This window comes from Felis catus, chromosome D1 (genome assembly GCF_018350175.1).
Source record: "Felis catus isolate Fca126 chromosome D1, F.catus_Fca126_mat1.0, whole genome shotgun sequence".
Classification (NCBI taxonomy): Eukaryota; Metazoa; Chordata; class Mammalia; order Carnivora; family Felidae; genus Felis; species Felis catus.
In genome coordinates, this window is record NC_058377.1 from 29,499,636 (window position 1) to 29,522,231 (window position 22,596).

At 42.7% G+C, this 22,596-nt stretch overlaps 1 protein-coding gene across 6 annotated transcripts in view; it reads right to left on the bottom strand.

The window, feature by feature from the left end:
* The window catches only part of OPCML (opioid binding protein/cell adhesion molecule like), a 1,071,462-nt gene that overhangs the window by 492,802 nt on the left and 556,064 nt on the right, over positions 1 to 22,596 (bottom strand). For 4 of the 6 annotated variants that reach the window (XM_019811573.3, XM_019811572.3, XM_003992583.6 and 1 more), the window contains exon 1: positions 12,787 to 13,456. In XM_019811573.3, the coding sequence (XP_019667132.1) occupies positions 12,787 to 12,953 (167 nt within the window). In that variant the 5' untranslated portion in view covers positions 12,954 to 13,456. The other 2 variants (XM_023239306.2, XM_023239305.2) reach the window with 2 other exon arrangements.

Here is a 22,596-nt window from a genome sequence, read left to right on the forward strand (position 1 = left end):
GCAGTGATTTCTTAGTTAGGACACCAGAAGCATAAGCAACAAAGGAAAAACACATAAAATGCACTACCTCAAAATTTAAAATGTTTATGCATCAAAAGACACTATTAACAAAATGAGAAGGCAATCCACAGAGGGAGAACATGTGAAAATCACATGTATGATAAATTATTAATATCTATAATAAATAAAGAAATCCTGCAACTCAACAACAACAACCAAAAGAACAACCTGATTAAAAAGTGTGCCATCAACTTGAATAGACATGTCTCCAAAGAACATACATAAATGCCCAATAATCATATTAATATCATTAATCTATAGGAAAATGGAAAATCAGAACCACAATAAATAACACCTTACATTATCTATTAAAATGGCTATTATCAAAAAATAGCAATTAAGTGTTGGCAAGGATGTAGATAAATTGGAACCTTTATGTACTGCTGGAAGGAGCGTAAAGTGGTGCAGCCACTATGGAAACTGGTGCAATGGCTCCTCAAAAATTGAATAGAATGCCATATTATTCACTTCTGGGTATATACAATTCTACTTCTGGGTATATACCTAAAGAATTGAAAACAAAGACTTGAATAGATATTTGTACACTCATGTTCATTGCAGCATTATTCATAAGAGCCACAAGGTAGAAGCAACCCAAGTGTCCATCCACAAGTAAACGGATAAACAAAATTATGTATCACATTTTGTTTATCCATTTACTTGTTGATGGGCATACTGATATACATACTATATGTGTGTGTGTGTGTGTGTGTGTGTGTGTGTGTGTGTGTGTAATCCAGCCTTAAGAAGAAAAAAAATCATGATACATGCTACTACATTGATGGATTTTGAAGATTTTATGATAAGTGAAACAGAACATTTACAAAATGATAAATATTGCATGATACCACTTACATGAGGTACTCAAAGTAGTCAAATTCATAGAGACAGAAAGTGGGATGATAGTTTCCAGAGGAAACTTGCAGGAAGTAGGGGATGGAGAATTAGTGTTTAATGGGTACAGAGTTTGAGTTTGGAAAGGTGAGAAAAGTTCTGGACATGGACAGTGGTAATTTCTGTACATAATGTGAACATATTTGATGTCACAGAATTGTATACTTAAAAATAGTTAAAAGGGGGAGTGCCTGGGTGGCTCAGTCAGTTGAGCATCCAACTCTTGATTTCAGCTGAGGTCATAATCCCAGGGTCCTGGGATGAAGCCCACATCAGGCTCTGCGCTGAATGTGGAGCCTGCTTAGGATTCTCTTTCTCTTTCTCTCTGTCTTCCCCACCCCCCCCACACCACCTTGCCCCTTCCCCTGCTTGCTCTCTCTCTCTCTCTCTCTCTCTCAAATAAATAAATAAATAAATAAATAAATATTTAAAAATAGTTAAAAAGTAAATTTATGTTATGTATATTTTACTGTAATACAAAAAGCATTGAGGATGATAAAAATGTTCTGTTCCATTTGGAGTGATGGTTACATGGGTGAATACAAATGTCCAAGTTTGTTTCAGTGAACACTTAATTTGGTGCATTGTAAGTAAATTATCTTTCCCTTTTCCCTTTTTCTCCTTGTCTTTTCCTCTCCTGCTTCCTGATCTATTGGCCCTTTATCCTGCTAATACATTCACTTGATGTTAAGTGTTTAAAGATGAGAGTCTAGGATTAATTCAACTATGTAATATCCACAGTGCTTAGTATAGTGCTTGGCATATGGTGGTTAACAAAACCTTCTTTTTAAAAATTTTAAGGGACACCCGGGTGGTTCAGTTGGTTAAACTCTTGATTTCGGCTCAGGTCATGACCTGAGTTTGTAAGATCAAGGCCCAAGATGGGCTCTGCACTGACAGCATGGAGCCTGCTTGGGATTCTCACTCTCCCTCTCTCTCTGCTGCCCCCACTTTTGTGCTTCCTCTCTCTCTGTCTGTCTCTCTCTCTCTCTCAAAATAAACATTTAAAAAATATACAAAAATAAAACAAAAAATAAAATAAACAAAATTGTTAATTCAGTAACTTATTTTTTAATGTAATACTACTGTTTATTGTGAACATACTACATGCCAGACTTTAAGTTCTTACAAACTTGATACCATGTATGCCTCCCTAACAGCACAGTGAAGTGGGTACAGAGTCCTCTTTGTTAAATAAGGAAATTGGGTCTTAGAGAAACTTAGTCATTTCCAACCATATAGACCCAATACACACCAGAGCTGGGGTTAGAAATGAACCTTTTTCACTGTAAAATCTGTGTTTATAAACCTTTTGATAGGGGTTATGCTTATGCTTTACTTTATATTTCACTAAGTGCCTCTGACTAGCCAATTATAAATAAGGTATATAATCAAGAACAACCTGTAAACCGGTCCTGCTGTACCTATCCAGGCAGGCAGACCTATGGGCTCCTGAGACATTCATGGATGTCACAGTGAGAACTTATCACAGAAACAGCTGTACTTCAAATGGCTGGGAAAATGGGTCCATAAATCCCTTCATTCTAAAATGCCTCCTGCAATTTTAGATTACTCACATTGGCTTTTCTAGCCCCTAAAGTTTGCAGATATACTTCCAGAATGTGCTGGATATACTTCGTGTCTTTTGTAATTGTGATAAAAAGGGAGGAGCAAGGCACACCTCCCTTGCAACGGATCAGAATTTCCTGCCAGTGCCTTTAAGAATATTGTTGAAATCGGTGAATACTGCAATTATAACAAGCAGGAGGAGACAGGACAAGTTAAATACCAACTATCTAGGGAGAGGTCATTATCTCAACTAGGATTCAAATGTCAGAATCTCTGGTTGTAATTTCAGCGACTTCCCGATTACCTCAAAATGGGTGAGAATATCTTCATTAGAAAAAGTAGACGTGTGTGTGTGTGTGTGTGTGTGTGTGCATATGTGTGCGGGTGGAGAAAGAGACAGATAGAGATAAAGGACAAATATTTACCTTTTTAACAAAACAGAGCAACTACTACATGTTAGGTATTGTACTGGACACTGGGGATACAAAAACCAAGAGTGCATATTAATGTTTTGAGCAAAAGACATGGAGAAAGCAGTAAAAACAACAAGGGGAAGAGGAATATTTTCAGATGGCACAGAAAGCACAACAAAATACAAAGGTGAATACCATTATTCCCTTCTCTTTCTTACACAGTGTCTTATAGAATATACCTCCACGTGAGCACAGCCACTCCCATAAAACACCTGACTGATTGAATCCTCTTGTGTAAGAGAAGCTGGCTCTGCCTTTTATCCATCGTGGGAAGTTCCAAACAGTGACCAGGAGACCTTATGCTGTGATGGCATCAATCACAACCCATCCCAGTCGAAGTGGACAAATAGCTCAAATGACAATCCATATCTGACAAAGACTGAGATAAATGGTTTAACTACACAGGAGCAAGTGTGACTTGGCCTAGACTTCACATGCTACGTGCACTGAGATGGTCTCCAAAACGGACATTTGGGTGGGTGGGCAAACGGTAAGCATTGCAAAGTCTGTGAACACCTAGGCTTCTAGGAGTAGGGTCAAGGGTAGACCTGGTCTCTCAGAGAAGAGGTCCTGGCAAGACAGGGCAGGACTTCAAATCACCCAGGGCCTATGGTAGGTACAACGCAGAGTAATAAGATATGGACTAAAAACTCAGTAACAAGAAGGGAATCAACAGCTACAGAACAGGTGAGAAACCAGGTTCAGAAAGAGCTGGATCCTAGCAGCAAGTGAGAATCTAAGCCCTATGTAGCTCTTTGCCTTGATTTAGCATGGGCACTGGACACCTGTGTGTGTGGTCCTATGACCTGGACAGAGGGGATGGAGGCATTCACACACCAGATATTAAGCAGATGGGGCCTGGTAATTCTTGATTCTTATCTACCACTTTCTTTCTCCTTCTTTTGTCTACCTCTGACTACTAGGTAATTCCACTTTAGGCTGTTTCTTTGTTTGTTTTGTTTTGTTTTGTTTTGTCACAACTACACACTATCCCTCTTTAGTTCTGTGTCTTCCTTCAACTCTTAGCTGACACCTTGGGAAAATTTTCCTCATGTTCTCTTCTTTCCATTTTTGTCTTTCATTTCCTATATGTATCTTCCTTTCTTCATCTATATTTATGAAAAAATCCAATCATCAGAGAAGTGGCAAATGTATACATGTACTTGAATTCAATAAGATGAAAGCTATACATCTTAAAATTGAATTTGGCACAACAGAAACAAGACAAACTCCAAAACTTTTGAAAGTATTCAGAAATATCTTTGAGAAAATGTTTCCATATTATCTTCCTCTCATTATGCCTACTTTTCTTCAGCATTGGCATTCGTGATAAATAGAAAATTGTCATATTCATTTTTTTCTCATTTTTGTGTAATTAGTTCTTCTAAAACAACATTGTTTTCTATTATTCTTCATTGCTAGTATATCTTATTTTGGATAATTATGAGTTAAATAATCTTCCGTGGGCTAGTCAGAAAACTTAGCAACCACTTAAAACATTCTTTGTTCCCATTATGCAGTGGAAACTTGGTTAATCGAGATGCCATAAATTTTCATATCCACTGAAAATGTTTAATATTCAAAACGAATTTTTAAACATTTTATTGATCAGCACTTTTATGGGAAGCCAGGTCAAGTCCTTCAGCATCTCTTTGATTTAAGCAAAATGTGCAGTCTCCAGGGAAGAGGAGGCCAAAAGGGGTCATATGATTTCCTCCAGGGTATGAATCAGAGGCAAGGTGAGTACAAAGCTTGTGGTTCTCTGTTTTCACAGCTGAATGGTTTAAACTAAAATATAAGGATGGGGACAGGCAATTGTGAAATGACATGTATTTTAGGATTTAGAAAAATAACTTCTCTTCATTCTATACTTCCATATAAATCACTCATTTCCTCACGGTTTTCAAGAAATGCTCTGGCATTGGTGAACTCTTGTCAACAATTACCTGCTTACTTTGTCTTAGTTTGCAGGGTCCTTGGAGACACTGGCATAGTGTGGGGTGTCATGCAACAGGACAGTACAACCCGTAGGACAGCTTCAAAGTGAAGACCACCAGTGATTGGCTTGATAGTACCCTGGACCCTCCCGGCAGCTGTCTCTTTGTGAACTGTTTGCATCTTGCATCAAGTCCTGCCCCAGACAACAGACTCACATGCAGGTGAGGGGAGGTGAGCAGCAGAAAGCAAAGACCACTAAGGTAGATCAACACACAGCCCTGAACTGAAACACAGATTTCCTGACCTTTTGTCAGGCTCAGGTCTGGGGCACAGAAAGGGTGCTTTTTTTTTTTTTTTCTTTTTTTTTTTTTCCTGCTGGCAGCACATGGAAACTTTCTCTGTTCTCTATACCTGGTGTGGGTTCCTCTAAAACTGAGAAGAAGAAAAAGGTCTTCCTGGAGCAAATACAGACACATAATAACCATGTGACCAAAAGCAAGTGATTTAACTCTTCTAAACCTCAGCCTCTGAGGCTGTATATAGGGATAATAATTATTCTGAAAATCACATGAAACAATAATTGGCCTGGCCTCCGACACACACTTAATCATGGATAATAGAGTGTGTTTGTTTTAGGGGCGCCTGGCTCAGTCGGTTGAGCATCCGACTCCGGCTCAGGTCATGATCTCACAGTCTGTGGGTTCGAGCCCCGCGTCGGGCTCTGTGCTGACAGCTCAGAGCCTGGAGCCTGTTTCAGATTCTGTGTCTCCCTCTTTCTCTGACCCTCCCCTGTTCATGCTCTCTCTCTGTCTGAAAAATAAATAAACATTAAAAAAATTTAAAAAATAAATAAAAAAATAAAATAAAAGCTCCCCTGACTTGCCAATTTTATTAAAGGGTCTGTGGTATGATCCTGCAGGGAGAGTGACATAAGGCTCAAACATGTCCCATCTCTAACCTTCTCTACCAAGGAAATGACACACGGATTGAGGCAGGGTAAGTGCTGAGCTGCAGAGATATTACAAATTCAATTTTCACATCTTAAAAAAGATACATCAGGGTACAAAGAACTGCAGGAAGGTGCCATTTACTGGGAGGTGGGAAGGGACTGATAATACAGCCTCTCCCCCAGTGCCCACCCCATGCCAGCATTCTCTCCAATTCAACTAGACCCACCATCAGAAACAGCAACTCCCTGCAGGGAAAATAATAAACAAATAAACAAATCTGAAATGAACTGGTGCTCTCTTGTCTGAATTTTAAAACATCAAAAAAGATTAATACTTGGTTCCTAACTTAATAGACAATGCAAATTTCCGCTGGCCCTAAAGATGTCTTGGTCCATAATTCCCTCTTATCTCAGGTCTGTGAAGACTATTTCCCACTAATAAGTAATTTTCAAAGTCCTCCCTTGGGAAGGTCAAATAAGACCTATTTGGCTCCTCCTCTCACTACCAGACCCCATTAGATCTATAGCACATGCCTGCCAGTGCTGTTGTCTTCCCCAGCACCCTCAGAGCCCACCACAAAGTAAGCATGGTCAGCAGGCCAAGGGCACAGTCCCTTTTCAGAAGCTGGAAGGAAAGAACAGACTGAAACTGAACCTAAGAGCCAAATTTACCTAAAAGAAAAAAAAAAAAAAAAGGCTTATGACAAGAGGTGTTGAGTTTTCCACAGCAATCCAGAAAGCCAACGGAGCATATATCATGAACACTTTAAAACTTCCTTCCCCTGCTTTGACATGCAGAACCTGGTGTATGTGTTGGGAGAAGCACACAGATTCCAACCAATCAGTGACTTCAAAGAGAGTCAGGGAGCATCAGCAACCAGGCAGCCCTGCGACCCCCAACCCCAGCCTGCTGACCCCTGCAGCCTTGCCCCAGTGCTGACACACCAACTTCCAGGCTAGAATCCCTGTCTGCTCCCTACTACCTCCTGCTCTGTGTATCTCTTGGCGACTCCAGCAAGGCAATTCTCAGCAGACACAGCCTCACTTCTAAATATATGAGTCTATTGCCCCTTAGAACATTCCTCTCAAGGTTAGAGTGGGAGAGAGCCAAAGCATAAGAGACTCTTAAAAACTGAGAACAAACTGAGGGTTGATGGGGGATGGGAGGGAGGGGAGGGTGGGTGATGGGTATTAAGGAGGGCACCTTTTGGGATGAGCACTGGGTGTTGTATGGAAACCAATTTGACAATAAATTTCATATATTGAAAAAAAATTAATGTTTATTTTTGAGACAGAGAGAGACAGAGCATGAATGGGGGAGGGTCATTCAAACCATGAGATCATGACCTGAGCCAAAGTCAGAAGCTCAACCGACTGAGCCACCCAGGCGCCCCAACGATTTTTTAGTTCAAACTCCACAGCGGGCTCTGTGCTGACAGCTCAGAGCCTGGAACCTGCTCCGGATTCTGTGTCTCCTTCTCTCTTTGCCCCTCCCCTCCTCAAAAAAATAAACATTTTTTAAAAAGATTAAAAAAAAAAAAAGAAAAAGAACATTCCTCTCAATCCTACTGCCTTTTTCATCATCTTGCCCTCAGGGATAGTTGGGCCTTTTGCATAGTTTCAGATCAGACTGAGAGCACTGGTGGATTCAGGTGCCCCTTCTGGCAAGGGACTTAAGCAGAATCCAAAATCCCCTGAGCCCTCCAAGATCTCTAACCAACTGCTGTTCCTGAGTGCCCCAGCGTCATCTTCTGAAAAGAACAGAACCATGTATATATGGGCACTTCATTGCTGTAGAGGTAATAATACATGATAATAGATTGAGTCCCATTAAAAAGGATTCAAGCATTCAAACAATACTTTTTTTTTAAGGTTTTTATTTTTGACAGAGAGACAGAGTGTGCTAGCAGGGGAGGGGCAGGGAGAGAGGGAGACACAGATTCTGAAGCAAGCTCCAGGCTCTGAGCTGTCAGCACAGAGCCTGATATGGGGTTCGAACTCACAAACCACGAGATCATGACCTGAGCTGAAGTCGGAGTCTTAACTGACTCAGCCACCCCGGTGCCCCCAAACAATACTTATTTGTTAATCTTTTGTATCCATCATGATATCTGTACTTGGTACATAACACATGGCTCGTAACCTCCAGGAGCTCCCCGTCTAACTGTGCCCACACCTAAATGATAGGCCCATGGTGTATGTCTGCTAGAACAGAGATACTTAGCAAATGGTATTGGAACTGAAGGTAATTCTTGTCCTCAAGGGTAAAGCAGGATGCTGAGGGGAAGTGGGAAGAAACTAGCACATTTTAAATGTTTGTACATATGTGGGGGGAGAGGGTGGAAGGGGGAGAAGGCAGAGCACATGAAACTGTAAAAGACTGAGAGTATTATGGGTTGTTATTGAGGAGTCCCATGTAGCACCAGTGACAACCTGGGTGTATACATTGCTTTGTAGTTAGAATAATACCATGTACTTCATCTCACCTGACGTCACACACTGAGCAGACATTGCTTCTAGATATACACCGTTGGACCGAAGTGCTCAAAATCATGTAGCTATTGAGGGCAGAATAAGAATCAAACCCAGGTATTCAGGCCCTTGAACTCAGTGCCTCTTTTAAAGCACTAACACAGCCCGGGAGTGGTGACGTACGTGCATGCACGTGGGAGACACTTAAGTAGAGGTAGGGTCCCTGGAAAACCACTTGTTCAGATGCTCTGGGGGCAGGAAAGGAAAGAGAAGTGGTTCTTGACTCTGGTTTCACACTAGAAATAACGGAGGAGATTTTTTAAATCTCACAAGTCCACTCCTAGCCTAACTCCAGAGACTTTGATTTCATTGGTCTGGAAGGCTGGCGGTAGAATTTTTTTAAAGCAACCCAGGAAACTCCAGTGTGCAGCTCAGGGCAGCATCACCATATGCGGGGTTCCTTACAGACCAGTACGTGCTTCAGTGTCCTTTTATGTCTTCATTTCCCCAGACCAATAGTGAAGACTCTGCACTTACCCATGACCTTATTCAGCTTGGGCAACTTAAATACTGCAATGTGCACAAGTCGTGCACCTATTTCCAACAATAGAGTGGCTGCTCTGAGTTTTCTAATTTTCACAAAGAGAAAAGCCACTAAGGGTGAGTGCAAAATAGAGAAAAACACCAAGGCAAACAACAGTGCATTGTCCTTGGGAGTTTGACTGCCCCAGTTGCTTGGGCAAAATCCTGCTGCTCAGATTATTCCTTGGCAGTAGTTAACCCTCAAATACTTGGTTCCAAATGGATTAGCTCAGAACACCAAATGAAAATGTAGGGGCATTTTAGAAAAGAATTATGAAGCATAATCCCAGATCAGAAAGCCTGGATCAGCAAAAATGATAATCCTGCCATATAATACACATACATACATACATACATACATACATACATACAGTATGTTAGTGGAAGTTTTGCCATTAGTGCACCAGTTTGTTACAGCAGCAAGCCCTACCTCCATCCTATTTAAGCTCCTCACAATACTCCTGTATACAGATGATGTGGTTCGACTAAGTAACTAAAACAAATTTAGAGGAGATTGAGACCCAGGAAGAAAGCACATCTTGGTGTCATCCATGTAACTGAAATGGCTTAATAGGACCCAACTGACCACACTGAGCATCCTGGACTACTTTCCTGATGTGGGCACTGATTCAGATGTAGGACTTCTAGATACTTGTCATATCTAATCTAATGGAAAGGCACAGAACATTTTTAACCCAACAGCAGATAATTGTAATGAAATGATTCTGGCCAAGAGGGCCCATTTGTAATAATGAATTCAAATCAGATTCATAGAAGCTATAATTCAGCCATAGTGAATACCACCTTCATTTTCCATATCATCTCTCTTCCAAGAAGGCAAAATTACTCAATATTCAAATAATTATTTTTACTTTTCAAGCAGCCCTGTGAAGTAGTTATGAGGAAGATAATATTGCCTCACTTATAGAAAATGAGTTTTATCCACGTTCAAAACTTCAGTGTGATCTCTGGCACATCACTTCCTAATGTCCTTCAATACAATCAAAGATCTATCAAAACAAAACTGATATCTCCAAGGAAGGAAATCATCCTTCTCTGAGCCTTGCTATTTCTCATTGGAAAATTCAAACAGGGACCCAGTTTTCTCCACTCCTTTGCTTTTCTACTAGGTCTTTAGCCTCCTACGTGACTTCATTCAAGATTTATAAAGAGACTTGGGATATTTTGATCCAGGGCAGCCACATACGAAAAGACTTTGTCTGGCTGACAGGCCTGGGAATCATTCGATTTTTTTTTCAATAACTCTTGCACATTTGATGCATTCAGAATGCTAAATTTCCAAACCCTGCATTCCCAAGGGAACATCTTTAAGGAGACTGAAGTGTGACCATACTTACAATTTTTTAAGAGAAAAATACAACATAAAATAAAACGTGATACATTTATCTGGAGTTGAGGCTAAGGACTTCCTGAGACTAGAAGCCAGGACTCCCCCTCTGAGTACTGATAAATAAATTTTCCATTGACGTGGGCACCCAGCTGCTAGCCAATAAAGCAGAAGTGCACACAAATCTGGACAGGGATTGGGACCCCCAGAAAACTTCAGGAGATTTGTATGTTGTTTTAAGAAACATTCTGACAGGAGTGAAATCAAAACCTTAAAAAATCAGAAATTAATAAAAATTAAATGATGAAGACAAAAAAGGGAGAAGAGAACGCATTATAGGCAAAAACATGTAATTTGGAGTCACCTGATAAAAATGAAGATTAAAGTAATAAGAGAGAAGAACACAAGAGGCAAAAGGAAGAGAATATAAAGAGATTACAATGTGGACAATGTGCTGAATCTCTCTATTTCAGAGCAAATTATACAGAGGAGGAGAGGCAAAATCAACACAAGCCGTATTTACTTTTTAAAAACTAAAGCATGCAATCAGGTAACAGATAACAGTTATACTCGCACATGTAAGGTTTTTTTTTTCCTCCACAAAGCACAAAAAGCAACTATTCAGCTTTTCCCGTTTTTATTCCCATTCCCATTACGGAGCCCAGCTGCTGAACATTTGAATTGAAGATCAGGAAACCAGGCCAGCAGCTAATAAAAAAAAAAAAAAAAAAAAAAAAAAAAAAAGGTAGAGCAAAGCTGGCCCTCTGCTGGTGGAATAGTCCTACTGCATCCCAGAAAGCAGAAAGCTGGAGTTTTTTTTTAAGTTTCTGCGTTAACTTTCAGGGGCAGGAAAGGGACAGAAGATTTGGAAGATTCAGTAAGGAGGCCTTATTTGGTGCTATGCCTCTTTGCTCCCAATACTAGATTAGAAGATAAAGACAGGTGGGTGGCAGCATCGACATCCCCTCACATCTGCTAACATTTACCAACATGTCCATGGTTAATGCGTGTTGTAGCCCATGTATTATTCTTATCTTTGAGTCGACAGGTGTGTTGCAAATGTGCATCCCACAAGTTAATTCTTAGGGATTTGGCTCCTGAAACTTCTTGGGACACTGAATCAGACATTGCACTCTAGTCTGGGACAGGCTGAGGAGTGCCCACATGGCTTGAAGGGTTTCCCCTCCTGCTGTTAGGGAGAGGAGTCTTTCCCTAGCCTCCCTTTTTCTCTCTTCTTCCAGGGCCCCCAGGGCACCAGGAGACAGGACTGCAAAGCCTGTTCTCTTCCTCAAAAGAAGCTGCAGGTAAGAATCTCCCAAAGTGGCAAGAATCCAACCTTAACCTGGAGTTTAGGGAAGAATAGCCAGTGTCCCAAGAGGTCTCTTCTTTCTTTACCCAGGGAGCAGCTTGTCCAGATACAGAAAGAGTTCAACCAGGAAAGCCAAAGGCACAAGAAGGAAGCCCCATCCCCAGTTGTTCCTTGGAGAAGCCAGGCTTCTCAGCTGCAGAATCTGGGACAGAATGTTTTATTTTCACCATAACCATCAAAGTCATAGACAGGGCAAACACATTCAGCCTGTGTACACTGTGAGCCAGAGTTAAGCTGGGACGTCCCTGAATCTGTCTCCCAGGACCAGAACTGCCTCATTAAAGGGATAAAAGATGATATCTGCTGAGCTGGTGGAAAGTGGTGGCTGCATTTTTATTAAAGTCTCTGCTGCAGCAGGCCCAGTCCCCAAAGGTTCATATTCCAAGAATCTCCACCCCTCTGCCTGGAGCATGTAAGTGATTCTCTGTAACTCATTAAGGTAAAACAAAAAGCTTTCTATTGTGCTTTTCGCACAGGAGTGATGTCGTTGCATAAAAGCTACATGTTTCTTCTCCTTGGCCCGAGCCTGCAAAGATAAAACTGCCCTCATAATTTATAATAGGGGTCCCAGGAGCACCACACACGGTTGACATGGATGGATGCATCTTGAGCAGACTCATAAAGGGCCATGGCCCAGCACTGGCAATTCCAGAGACTGACATTTTGGTATCTCGCTGGTAGGAGCAAGCCATCCCATCTGGAAGACTATCTTGCTTTATCACATACCTTCTGGTCTGTGAGAGAGCCACCAAAGCTCTCAGTGATCTTAGACTAACCCCCACTACTGCAATTGGCAGGGCTCTCACGTTCTCACCTTGGTGCCAGGGCAAAAGTGAATCTAGCCATGTCATTGCCCCATAGATACATGGAGTCCCAAGAACCGACCTCACTGTCCTGGATCCCATCCTGGACCAGAAAAGCCAGAACAAATGACAAACATGTCCAGGAAAATAGGTGTTGGCAGGCACAGTCTTCAAGTGGACAACTCTTGGGGCTGCAGAAAGGCCCTTCACACGCCCAATTCCCCACCCAAACCTATGCTCCCTCTCTGTCTTTCTTCCTGTCTGGCTGGCCCCTACCCACATCCTCACATCCAAGGGGCTCAGTCCCCCGCTGAAGTACAGCTCCCTACCTGAGGGTGGCGCTCTCCCCCTGCCGGACCGTCACGTTGTCCATAGCTTTGGGGAAGGTGGCATCTCCGCTGCGCACGGGCACTCCTGTGGGTACAAGGAACAGCAGCCTGAGAGACACGACCACGAGGCACTTCCAGGGCAGGAACAGGTACCCACAGACCCCCATCCTCGACAGCCACAACTTCCCAGAACTCCAGCAGAGGCACGGTCCTTGTCCCCCGCCCCGCACACCAGCGGGTCTCTGGCGGTGATGTGGGGAGACGGAAAGGGGATGGAGCAAGCCAGAAGCAGAGAGGGGGAAGGAGGAGAAACGAGTCCAGGCTCTCCGGAGTCTAATGATTCTTCCTCAAATCCTGCCTCAGCTTTCCAGCCTAGCAGAACCAGATGCCCCCTCCTGCATCCAAAAAGAGCTTTCTTGACGCTCCCCTGGGGAAGAGGGAGGCAGCCGGGAAGGGAGAGGAAGAAGGAAGGTGCAGGGATGAAGGTCACAGATTGCTCTTTCTCTGCCTCTCTCTTCAAGATGCTACTTTAAGATTCAGTTGGGCACGTTCTGCAGAGGTCTGGCATCAAAAGTTTATAACCCAAAGAAGCAAGGCAAGTGTCTCTGACATAAAAGAGATGTCCTAAAAGCTGCCGCTTCAAGGAGAGGAGAAAATGTTTTATTAGCTCACACACATGTATAGATGTATTTATAGACCAGCCCGAGTCTCGAATCTGGAACCCAAAGGCGGCAAAAAGTTCCAGCGCGGGGACCGGCGGCCGTCTCAGCCCGAGGATCCGTCGGTGCCGTGGGCGTCCTCCACCGCAGCCCGGGCGGCGACTGGTGGCCAGCCCGGCCCGCGTCGCCAGCCCGCGGAGCGCCGCCCGGCGCAGGCTCCGGGCGCACGGGGAGCTGGCGGACGGCGCCCCCGCCTCCTCCGGGGACGTGGCACGGGACGCGGGGACGCGCGGACGCCACGCTCAGAGGCCGCCCCCGGCCTCCGCGCCGCCTTCCTCCCGGGAGCAGTCCAGAAGCGCGCGGGCCCCGACCGCCTGGGTTGTCATGGCAGCAGCTCCATCACTGACCGCCACTTTCTCCTGGGCCGGCGCCGAGCGAGCGGGCGGACTGCGCGCTCATCCCGGCGGGTGGGCGCGAGGCGCGGGGCTCGGGGCGCGGGCGCCCACCTTAACCCCTGCCGCGCCCACACGGGCTGTATCGCGGAGCCGCGGGAGGCAGGTGCAGCAGCCGGCTCCGCTCTCCCCCTGACACTCAAGCTAGCCGAGAGGATGCCGCGCCCCTCTCGGTGGCTTCTCCTGCAAGGGGCGGAGTGGGGGGGGGGGGGGGCAGGGGAGGGGAGTGAGGGAAGAGAGAGTTCAGTAGCGGGGGGGGGGGGGGCAGGGGGGAGCAGCAAATGAAAAATTGATGCTCGCACCTTCCCTCCCTGTGCTCAAGCAGAAGTTGGCAGACCCTGCCCTGGAGAACTGAACATCATTTCCTAGGAGGTAGCTAAACTGGTGTGTGCGTGTTCGCCACTGTCGCTGTTTGCTACCCCGCCAAGCTGCATACAATACTATGGCAGAGCTCCCCGAAGCTTTTGTAAAAAGATGAAGTACGCTCTCTGCTCAGATGACCCACCTCTGAGCTATGCCTGGCTCCAGACTCTGTCTCCCAAACTGGCAATTCTGAATTTCTTCTTACTGTACAACATACAGAATGGTCCACAACCTACTCCATGCTTATTATTCAAGTATTTTATTGTTAAAAAAAAAAAAAAGTTAAGAGATAGGAAAAACACATGGAAATCCTAAAAAGTATTAGAGTTGATTTTCAGAAACTCTATGGCTTTATGCTCTCAACATGAATTGGCCCCATTATGGTATTGGGAGGGGACTTGGTGGATAGGCTATCCTGAAGGCCAACTTATCAGTTTCTTTGGGGCTTAGATTAATTTAGTTCAGTTCTAAACCAGAGTGCTCAGGCTTTCTTTGGGCCTCTCCTGTCACTTTTCTTGTTGCTCCTGGCAGAAGCCACTTCATACCTGACAGAAGCATAGCCTATACTCCTATATCATAATTTAATGGTTGCTATGTGCATTTTCTTTATTCTTTCTCACATCCTTTTGTTAAATTAGGCAGGGCTCTGAACAATGGAATTTAATTCAAAAATAAGCTTTAAACTCTTGTTCATTACTTTAGCTGTTTAAGGATACAAAGACATCATACCTGCTCTTGGTTATGAGGGACTGGACACAAATAAATACTGCCCTATCCTCCCTTTTAAAATGGGAGCCCACATACATTCTTAGGCTTAAAGTTTTTAATGAGAGCATTACACCTCAGGAAAAAAGAATACGTATCACCAGTGTTGCTATGTATGCTTTATATCTTTTAATATAGTAAAAAACACATACTGTCTCCTTTCCAGAGAGGAGATATTAATGAAGGCAGGAGTTAGGCAGGACACTCATCCTGATTTCTTGGGCTACAATGTTGGGAGGAGAAAAGATGCCCAGAAGAGAGGCTCAGACCTCAAAAAGCAGCCAAACTACTTACTTTGGAACTACCTGCCAGTTTTAATGGCATACATCTTTCCTTAAGATTTGGGTGTACCTGGGTTTTCTGTATACACATTATATGAAATCCTCTAAACTCTGAGATTCTCTTATCCATTATCACCAGACTGGAAAGCCTTTTTTCAGTGCTTTAACCCGAGTAATGCTGAGAGCATAAGACTGTGCTTATGATTTTCTTCAATTACATACTTTGTATCTCGAACGCTGGGGGATGGTGGCATGGGGTTGGGTCAGCACTTGCCACTTGGTTGTAGTGGGCTCAGATGATATTTCCTACTCATGCACCTGTAGGTCTGGTCCTAGTGCTTCTCAGGAGATGCAAACGGGGCTGTTGCTAAATGCTAACTTAATCTATGAAGGATTGTTTGAAATGGGAAAAGTTGTTGGGGAACAAGTCCAGCTGGGAAAAGAACAGAAGGGACAAGAAAAGAAGAGCAGCAGAGATAAGTTGAAGCAAGACATTATATATTCTTTTTTTATTTTTTATTAAAAAATATTTTAGTGTTTATTTATTTTGAGAGAGAGAGAGAGAGAGAGAGAGAGAGAGAGAGAGAGACTGAGCGTGAGTAGGGGAGGGGCAGAGAGAGGGAGATGCAGAATCCTAAGCAGGCTCCAGGCTCTGAGCTGTCAGCACAGAGTCTACCAGGAAGCTCAAATCCACAAACTGTGAGATCATGACCTTAGCTGAAGTTGGGCACGCCTACTGAGCTACTCAGGTGCCCCATATATATTCTTAATAATATGTAATAAATATTTCTTTTAAAGAAGGGATAAGTATCTGTGTTTTGCTGGGCTGGCTTTCCCCAACTATGGGTATCTGGAGTTCTAGAGAACAGGGCTTATTGTGTTTGCTCTCCTCTGTAAGCTGGCTTCCCAACTTCAATATTTGTGGGTGAATAAATGGCTGAATTCCAGAGCTAGTGAATCAGAGAAATGACTGCAGTGACCTAATCCTTATGTTAATCTTTGCCAGTCTGAAGTTTTGTAGGGGAGATTTCACTCATGTGTAAGGCATTGCTAGGGGCCTTTATTCCAATTATAGAGTAGGAAGCCCGACCAATTTGGAATGGGAAAGAAAACAGAGGTGAGGTTCACAATGAACAAGCACTACAGTGGTTTATATTGGGGGTTTTCTAAGAAATGTTTGCTTGAGTACCATGATGGGGAGACTTCCAATTAAACCCCTCTTGGATATATATCCACATACATGAAGACAAATTGTATGAGGACAAATTAAGAGTACTAAGAGTGTTCTGAATTTGGACTGTCTCTTTGAATACTGATTCCTCAAGCCTTCAGCTGTGTGACTGGTACTTATTAATACCTATCTTATGGGGGTGGGGATGTCTTGAAATTTCCCCAAGATTTTGTTTTGAGATCTAGTATGCTGATAGACATGGAGACAGCTTCCTTGAAAGAATTTATTTATTTCTTATCATTCCCAAGAGGAGAGGATGTGCAGAGCCACGAACGAAAGCACTAGGGTGGGTCAAGAAGAGAAACGTCAAGAGAAGAAGAGAAAGCAAAATCCCAGAGCCTCAGCTGCAGTCTCCATGAGAAGGAGTGGGTGAGGCAGGGTTGGTGAGTTTGAGCAAGCTTAGGATCAGATTGTTCGAGTAATTTTGGCAGGCTCTGGGCTACAATGGTGGTATCTAGTGTTCCTGAGGTGAGTTAGGGCAGAGAAAATATATTGGTGTGTAACAGTTGGATAAAAAAAAGTGGTTTGGGGTATGGGCTCATACTTGATTGGTTTGCCTATAAAAGACATGCTGAAGGCAAGTTTCTTGCTTCTAGGAATTAGCTAACCCTAGAAGGGGCAGTTTATCCAGTATTAGCAAGCCTCCCAGATGTCAAGGCATCATAAAATACAGAAAATACTAAAAACATGATTAATACAAGGTGACAATTAATGAGACAATATGGGTAGCACATCACGAAAGAACTCAGCACTTTGGATGCATTTCGTAATCATAAATTATGATTATACAATATAACTACCACTTTCCTGTGATAACAACTTGTGACATGTAGAAAGACATGAGTGAAAGGTTATAAATGTCCCATGTCCAACATAGAGATTTGATTCAGATCTACAGACATCTTGATATTCATGGTGATTTACAATAGAAAAGGCAGAGGTGGATCCAATGCAGTGCAGTCACTTCAGAAAACTTAAAGCAGAGAGGTGACATGAACTGAATGATAGTTTTGAAATGTGGTTGTCATGTAGAGAATGGTTTGCAAGGGTACAGAATGGAAGCAGGGAGATTTTCAAGAGTAGAACAGGAAGGAAATAATGGTGGTAGCAATGGTGATGGAAAAAAATGGAAATGTGGGGCACCTGGGTGGCTCAGTCAGTTAAGCATCTGACTTAAGCTCAGGTCATGATCTCACAGCTCGTGAGTTTGAGCCCCACATTAGGTTCTGTGCTGACAGCTGGGAGCCTGGATCCTGCTTTAGATTCTGTATCTCCCTGTCTTTCTGCCCACCCTCAGCTCATGTTCTCTCAATCTCTCTCTCTCTTTTTCTCTCTCTCTCAAAAATAAATAAACATTAAAAAAATTAAAAAATAATAAAAATGAAAATGTAAGGAGTATATCTTGGATGAACAGCATTTGGATGAACAGCATTTAGGACTTTATGAGAGTTTGGATTTTGGGATTGAGAAAGAAACAGGGTTTGAGGATGACTTCTAAGTTTTGGTTGGTAACTGGATATTGGGTGGTACAATATCCTGTGAAGGGGATGTTTCCAGAAGGAATAGATTTTGAGAATCAGGAGTTGAAAGAGTGAATAGAAAGCTCCTTGAGACCGTCAGATGGAGATATGAGGTCGACAGTGGGAGAAAAGAGTCTGAAGCTTACTATACAGGAATGAGGACAACACTAGCATCTCATAGGAAACCTACTTCCAAGCTTACTATTTTAAAAGATGTGGTAAAATTCTTTTGGGGGGGCATGTTATCCATGGAACCCTTATCCCAGATCTAGGAACCCCTCTGCCTTTGTTTGTACATTAGAAACAGCCCCCCTTATCTTAAGCTTCAGAATCTAAGCAATCCCATGGGTTTCAATTTGTCTCTTAGTTTATTTCCTCTCCTCAGCTACAACTCTTGAATTTGAACTCTTGAGAGTAGATTTTAGGATTGACTCAGAATGAGGCCATGAAGTTATCAGTCCATTTTTGAAAACATGCTGCTCACTTCCCCTTAATAAGAGTCAAATGGCCCAAACTTAAGTCATGTGTCTACCATGATCTAGGTCAATTGAAAGAAAGCCTCTGTTTTAAAGTGTAGTAAGACTAGAACAGGGACACTGGAGTCTGTCTGAATCCTACCTCTAAATACATACTTCTGTGTGACTTTTTATAATTTTCTTAACTTTGCTAATCCTCAGTTTCCCATCTATAAATAGACGGGGCGCCTGGGTGGCACAGTCGGTTAAGCGTCCGACTTCAGCCAGGTCACGATCTCGCGGTCCATGAGTTCGAGCCCCGCGTCAGGCTCTGGGCTGATGGCTCAGAGCCTGGAGCCTGTTTCCGATTCTGTGTCTCCCTCTCTCTCTGCCCCTCCCCTGTTCATGCTCTGTCTCTCTCTGTCCCAAAAATAAATAAACGTTGAAAAAAAAATTTATAAATAGAGACAATGATAATATTGAGTACATACAGTATTTGTGAGTGTTAAAATGAAATACTGCATGTAATGTCATCAGCATCCTGTCTGGCACTCAGTAAGCACTCAATATAAATGTTAGTTCTTATTACCTATACAAAGTGCCTAATTCTCCCCATGCTCAAGTTTCTTCCCTGAAGTGGTTATGTGGACAGATAAGCTGTAGGGTGCAGAACAGGCAAATTCCCAACTTGTTTTAAGGTCGTGTGTGTGTGTGTGTGTGTGTGTGTGTGTGTGTAATATGGGAAACAGGATAGGTATTTCTATGATTTCAAAGAAGAGCCAATTTAGAATTATAAGTCACCAAAAGATCACTTACAGATCAAAAGTGGTTATTAATAAGGTTTTATTTTACCGTGGAGAAGCTGCCTAGGAAAGGATGACTTTGGGGGAATTCTGGATCCAACAGAAATATCTGAATTTGCCTAATGAAATTTGTATCCAGTTGTAAAAGCAATTTCAAACTGTGTGTTATTCATAAATAAAGAAAACTTACAGCTTGTGTTTATCTGAGAAAAAATTGTACCCAGCTGCTCTGTGTGTGCATTAGGAATAAACATAAAGTAAGAAGCCCATGCATGATGCTTATTTATATTACAGAAACCTACCTAAATCAGTAAGGACCCAGTGGGGTGGAACGATCAAGGAAGCTTTGTAACTTAGCCTATAGAAGGTGTCTCTCTCAAGGTCCTCAGGACCTGGAGGTGTAGTAAACTAGAAATGTTTGCTAGTGATCAGAGAGGTAAGAACTGACTGGGCCTTCAGTTTCTAGGGTCAAGGAAGTTCCAAGAAGTAGAAACAGATGCCAGAACACAATACTATGAATGAGACACAAGTAGTGAACTCTGTAAAACCTGAAGCAGTTTCCATATAATAGCTACCTATGTGATCATTGCTAGGTGGGAATGAGGAACTTCACTTCCAGTTGTCTCTTTGAACTTCTGCAAATGAAGCAAATATAAGTCAAACGGTTTTCCTGGTCAGCTGCTGACTTGAGGCCAGACTTTAGGTCACTTGAATCTTAATCTGTTCTTCTTTCATCATAGGCCATTTCACATCCTTTCTAATACAGTACTCATCTGCTTGAGCTGGTAAAAAGAACCAATATTGGGCATGAATTAAAATTCATGCTTCACATCCCAGCTCTGCCAATTATGAGCTCTGTGATCTTGGGCATATTACTTGTCTCCACTGTGATTTTATCTTTTCATCTGTAAACAGGGTTAATAAGAGCTTCTTCAAAGGGTTGCTGTGAGAATTAAGACAGATGATACACGTGAAATCTCCTATTATAGTGCCCGGCCTGATGGCAGCTATCAGTGACAGTGAGCATTCAAATCCCCTTCTCTATGCCAAAATTATTAAAACTGACCAAACCAAACCAAACCAAACCAAAACAAGTAAGACAACAAAAATAGCCCAAGGAATGAACAAAAACAGCAGCAGAAAACTAAAATAAGCAAAGCCAACAGGAAAACATAAGGCACACAATATTTGCATTGTAAAAATATATAGGTGAGGTGTTCCCCAACACATAGAGAGTGATCTAAAGATAGCTGTAGAATCCAGTCTATGTATCATCCTCCTTATCTTACTCTCTTTTTTTTAATTTTTTTTCAACGTTTATTTATTTTTGGGGGGGACAGAGAGAGACAGAGCATGAACGGGGGAGGGGCAGAGAGAGAGGGAGACACAGAATCGGAAACAGGCTCCAGGCTCTGAGCCATCAGCCCAGAGCCTGACGCGGGGCTCGAACTCATGGACCGCGAGATCGTGACCTGGCTGAAGTTGGACGCTTAACCGACTGCGCCACCCAGGCGCCCCTCTTACTCTCTTTTTTTCAAAATGTGTGTGTGTGTGTGTGTGTGTGTGTGTGTGTGGCATATGTGCATATGCATTTAATTATCTTTCTCCATTAGAAACGCAAGGTCCGTGAGAGCAGGATATCTGTCTTCTCATCCCTGATTCCTCTACTGTGGACTAGAGCTTGGGACAGAGTAAATATCAAATATTTGCTGCATGAGAGAACTGATGTCCACTATCCATAATCTGTAGAAAGTCAGTGAGGTGGACAGAAGAGGGTCCAACCCCATCCCCACCAGGGACTCTCTTTACTATGCTCTCATTTCTTCCCTGGCCCCCAAACTCGCCAAGAGTGGGACATCGCAAAGCATCAACCACATTAAAGTACCTCCTTCTAGAAAAAATGGAGACTCCTTTAAAGGGACCAATTTCCACAAGCCTCATTACTTACTAGTAATGAGTTCTAGAAATCAAATAACATATAGTTCTAGAAATCAAATAACAAAAAAACGTTATAGTGAGAGCTACAAACCATAAAATGAATTTTTAATAGCTCAATAGGAGTTATTACAGTCTTTCTCCTCCCAGGTCTCACTCATGCTTCCACTGTAATGAGTGGGAAATGGATCATTCCACTCAGGGAACCAAGGTGTGAAGGAGAGAAGGATCAATCTGTCTGGCTCTAAATCTGGACCTGCCACGGAGAAGCTGGGGCCTTGAGCAATGGGCCAAAGTTCTCTGGGGCCAAGTTTCCTCAATGGTTATTTGGGCAACATTAACATTATTTTCTTTCTTTGAAGAAGTGAACAAGTTTTACATGAAATACCTAGCAGAGGTCTGGACACATTGTAAGTATCAATAAGCCGGATGCTACTTCACCTGGGCTGAAACGAAACTGCTCTCTCTTGTTCTTAGAGACGAACTAGAACTTGTGCATTTATATTATCACAATCTTATCACATTGGCCAATTTGTTTTATATTGTTTATTTTGTTGACCAGTTCATTCAATCATTCATTGTTGTGGTTTTGGTTTTGGGGGCTCTTTGACCAATATTAATTGAATATCTGGGCACTTTACTGGGCCTGGGGATACTAACAATATGATATATTACCTACCCCCAGGGAGTTTATAGCCTAGTAAGGCAAATAAATCAGATTTTGAAGTACAATATAAGATTTAAAGTAACAGTATGCAAGGATGCCTCAGCATCTCAGAGTTGGACCATCTAAACTGGATTTGGGGTGCCAGAAAGCTGATCAAAGGAAGTGAGCCCTAAATTCACTCCTACAGGCTGAAGTTTTAGGATTCAGGCTGCCACTTGGCTTCTGATGTTTGCAGCAGAGCAGATAATGTTACCAATCAGAGAAACAGCAAGAGGAGTTGATACTGAGTGGAGGGTGATCAATGATAAATGCCGAATGGAAACTGCCAGTGAAATATCCAAGTAAAGATTTCTGTTGGCATGAGGATATTTAGGTTCTGAGCTTGAGAAAGAGACAATGTTTACAGTTACAGATTTTGGAATCACCTCTGTAAAAGTGGGAGCTGAAGCCCTGGGTAAGAATAAAGTCAGTCAACAAGGGCAGTGGAGTTAGAAGGAATATAGCATTAGTGTGAATTCTGGGCAATGCAAACATTTAAGGAGTGAGCAGAAGAACCCATGAAGGAGTCTGATGAGTAACTAAAAAACAGAAGGAAAATCAGGGATTGATAGCTGCATAGAAATCAAGGCGGAGTCTAATCAGGAAGAAGGGATTGTTTAACAGTGTCAGATGCTAGAGG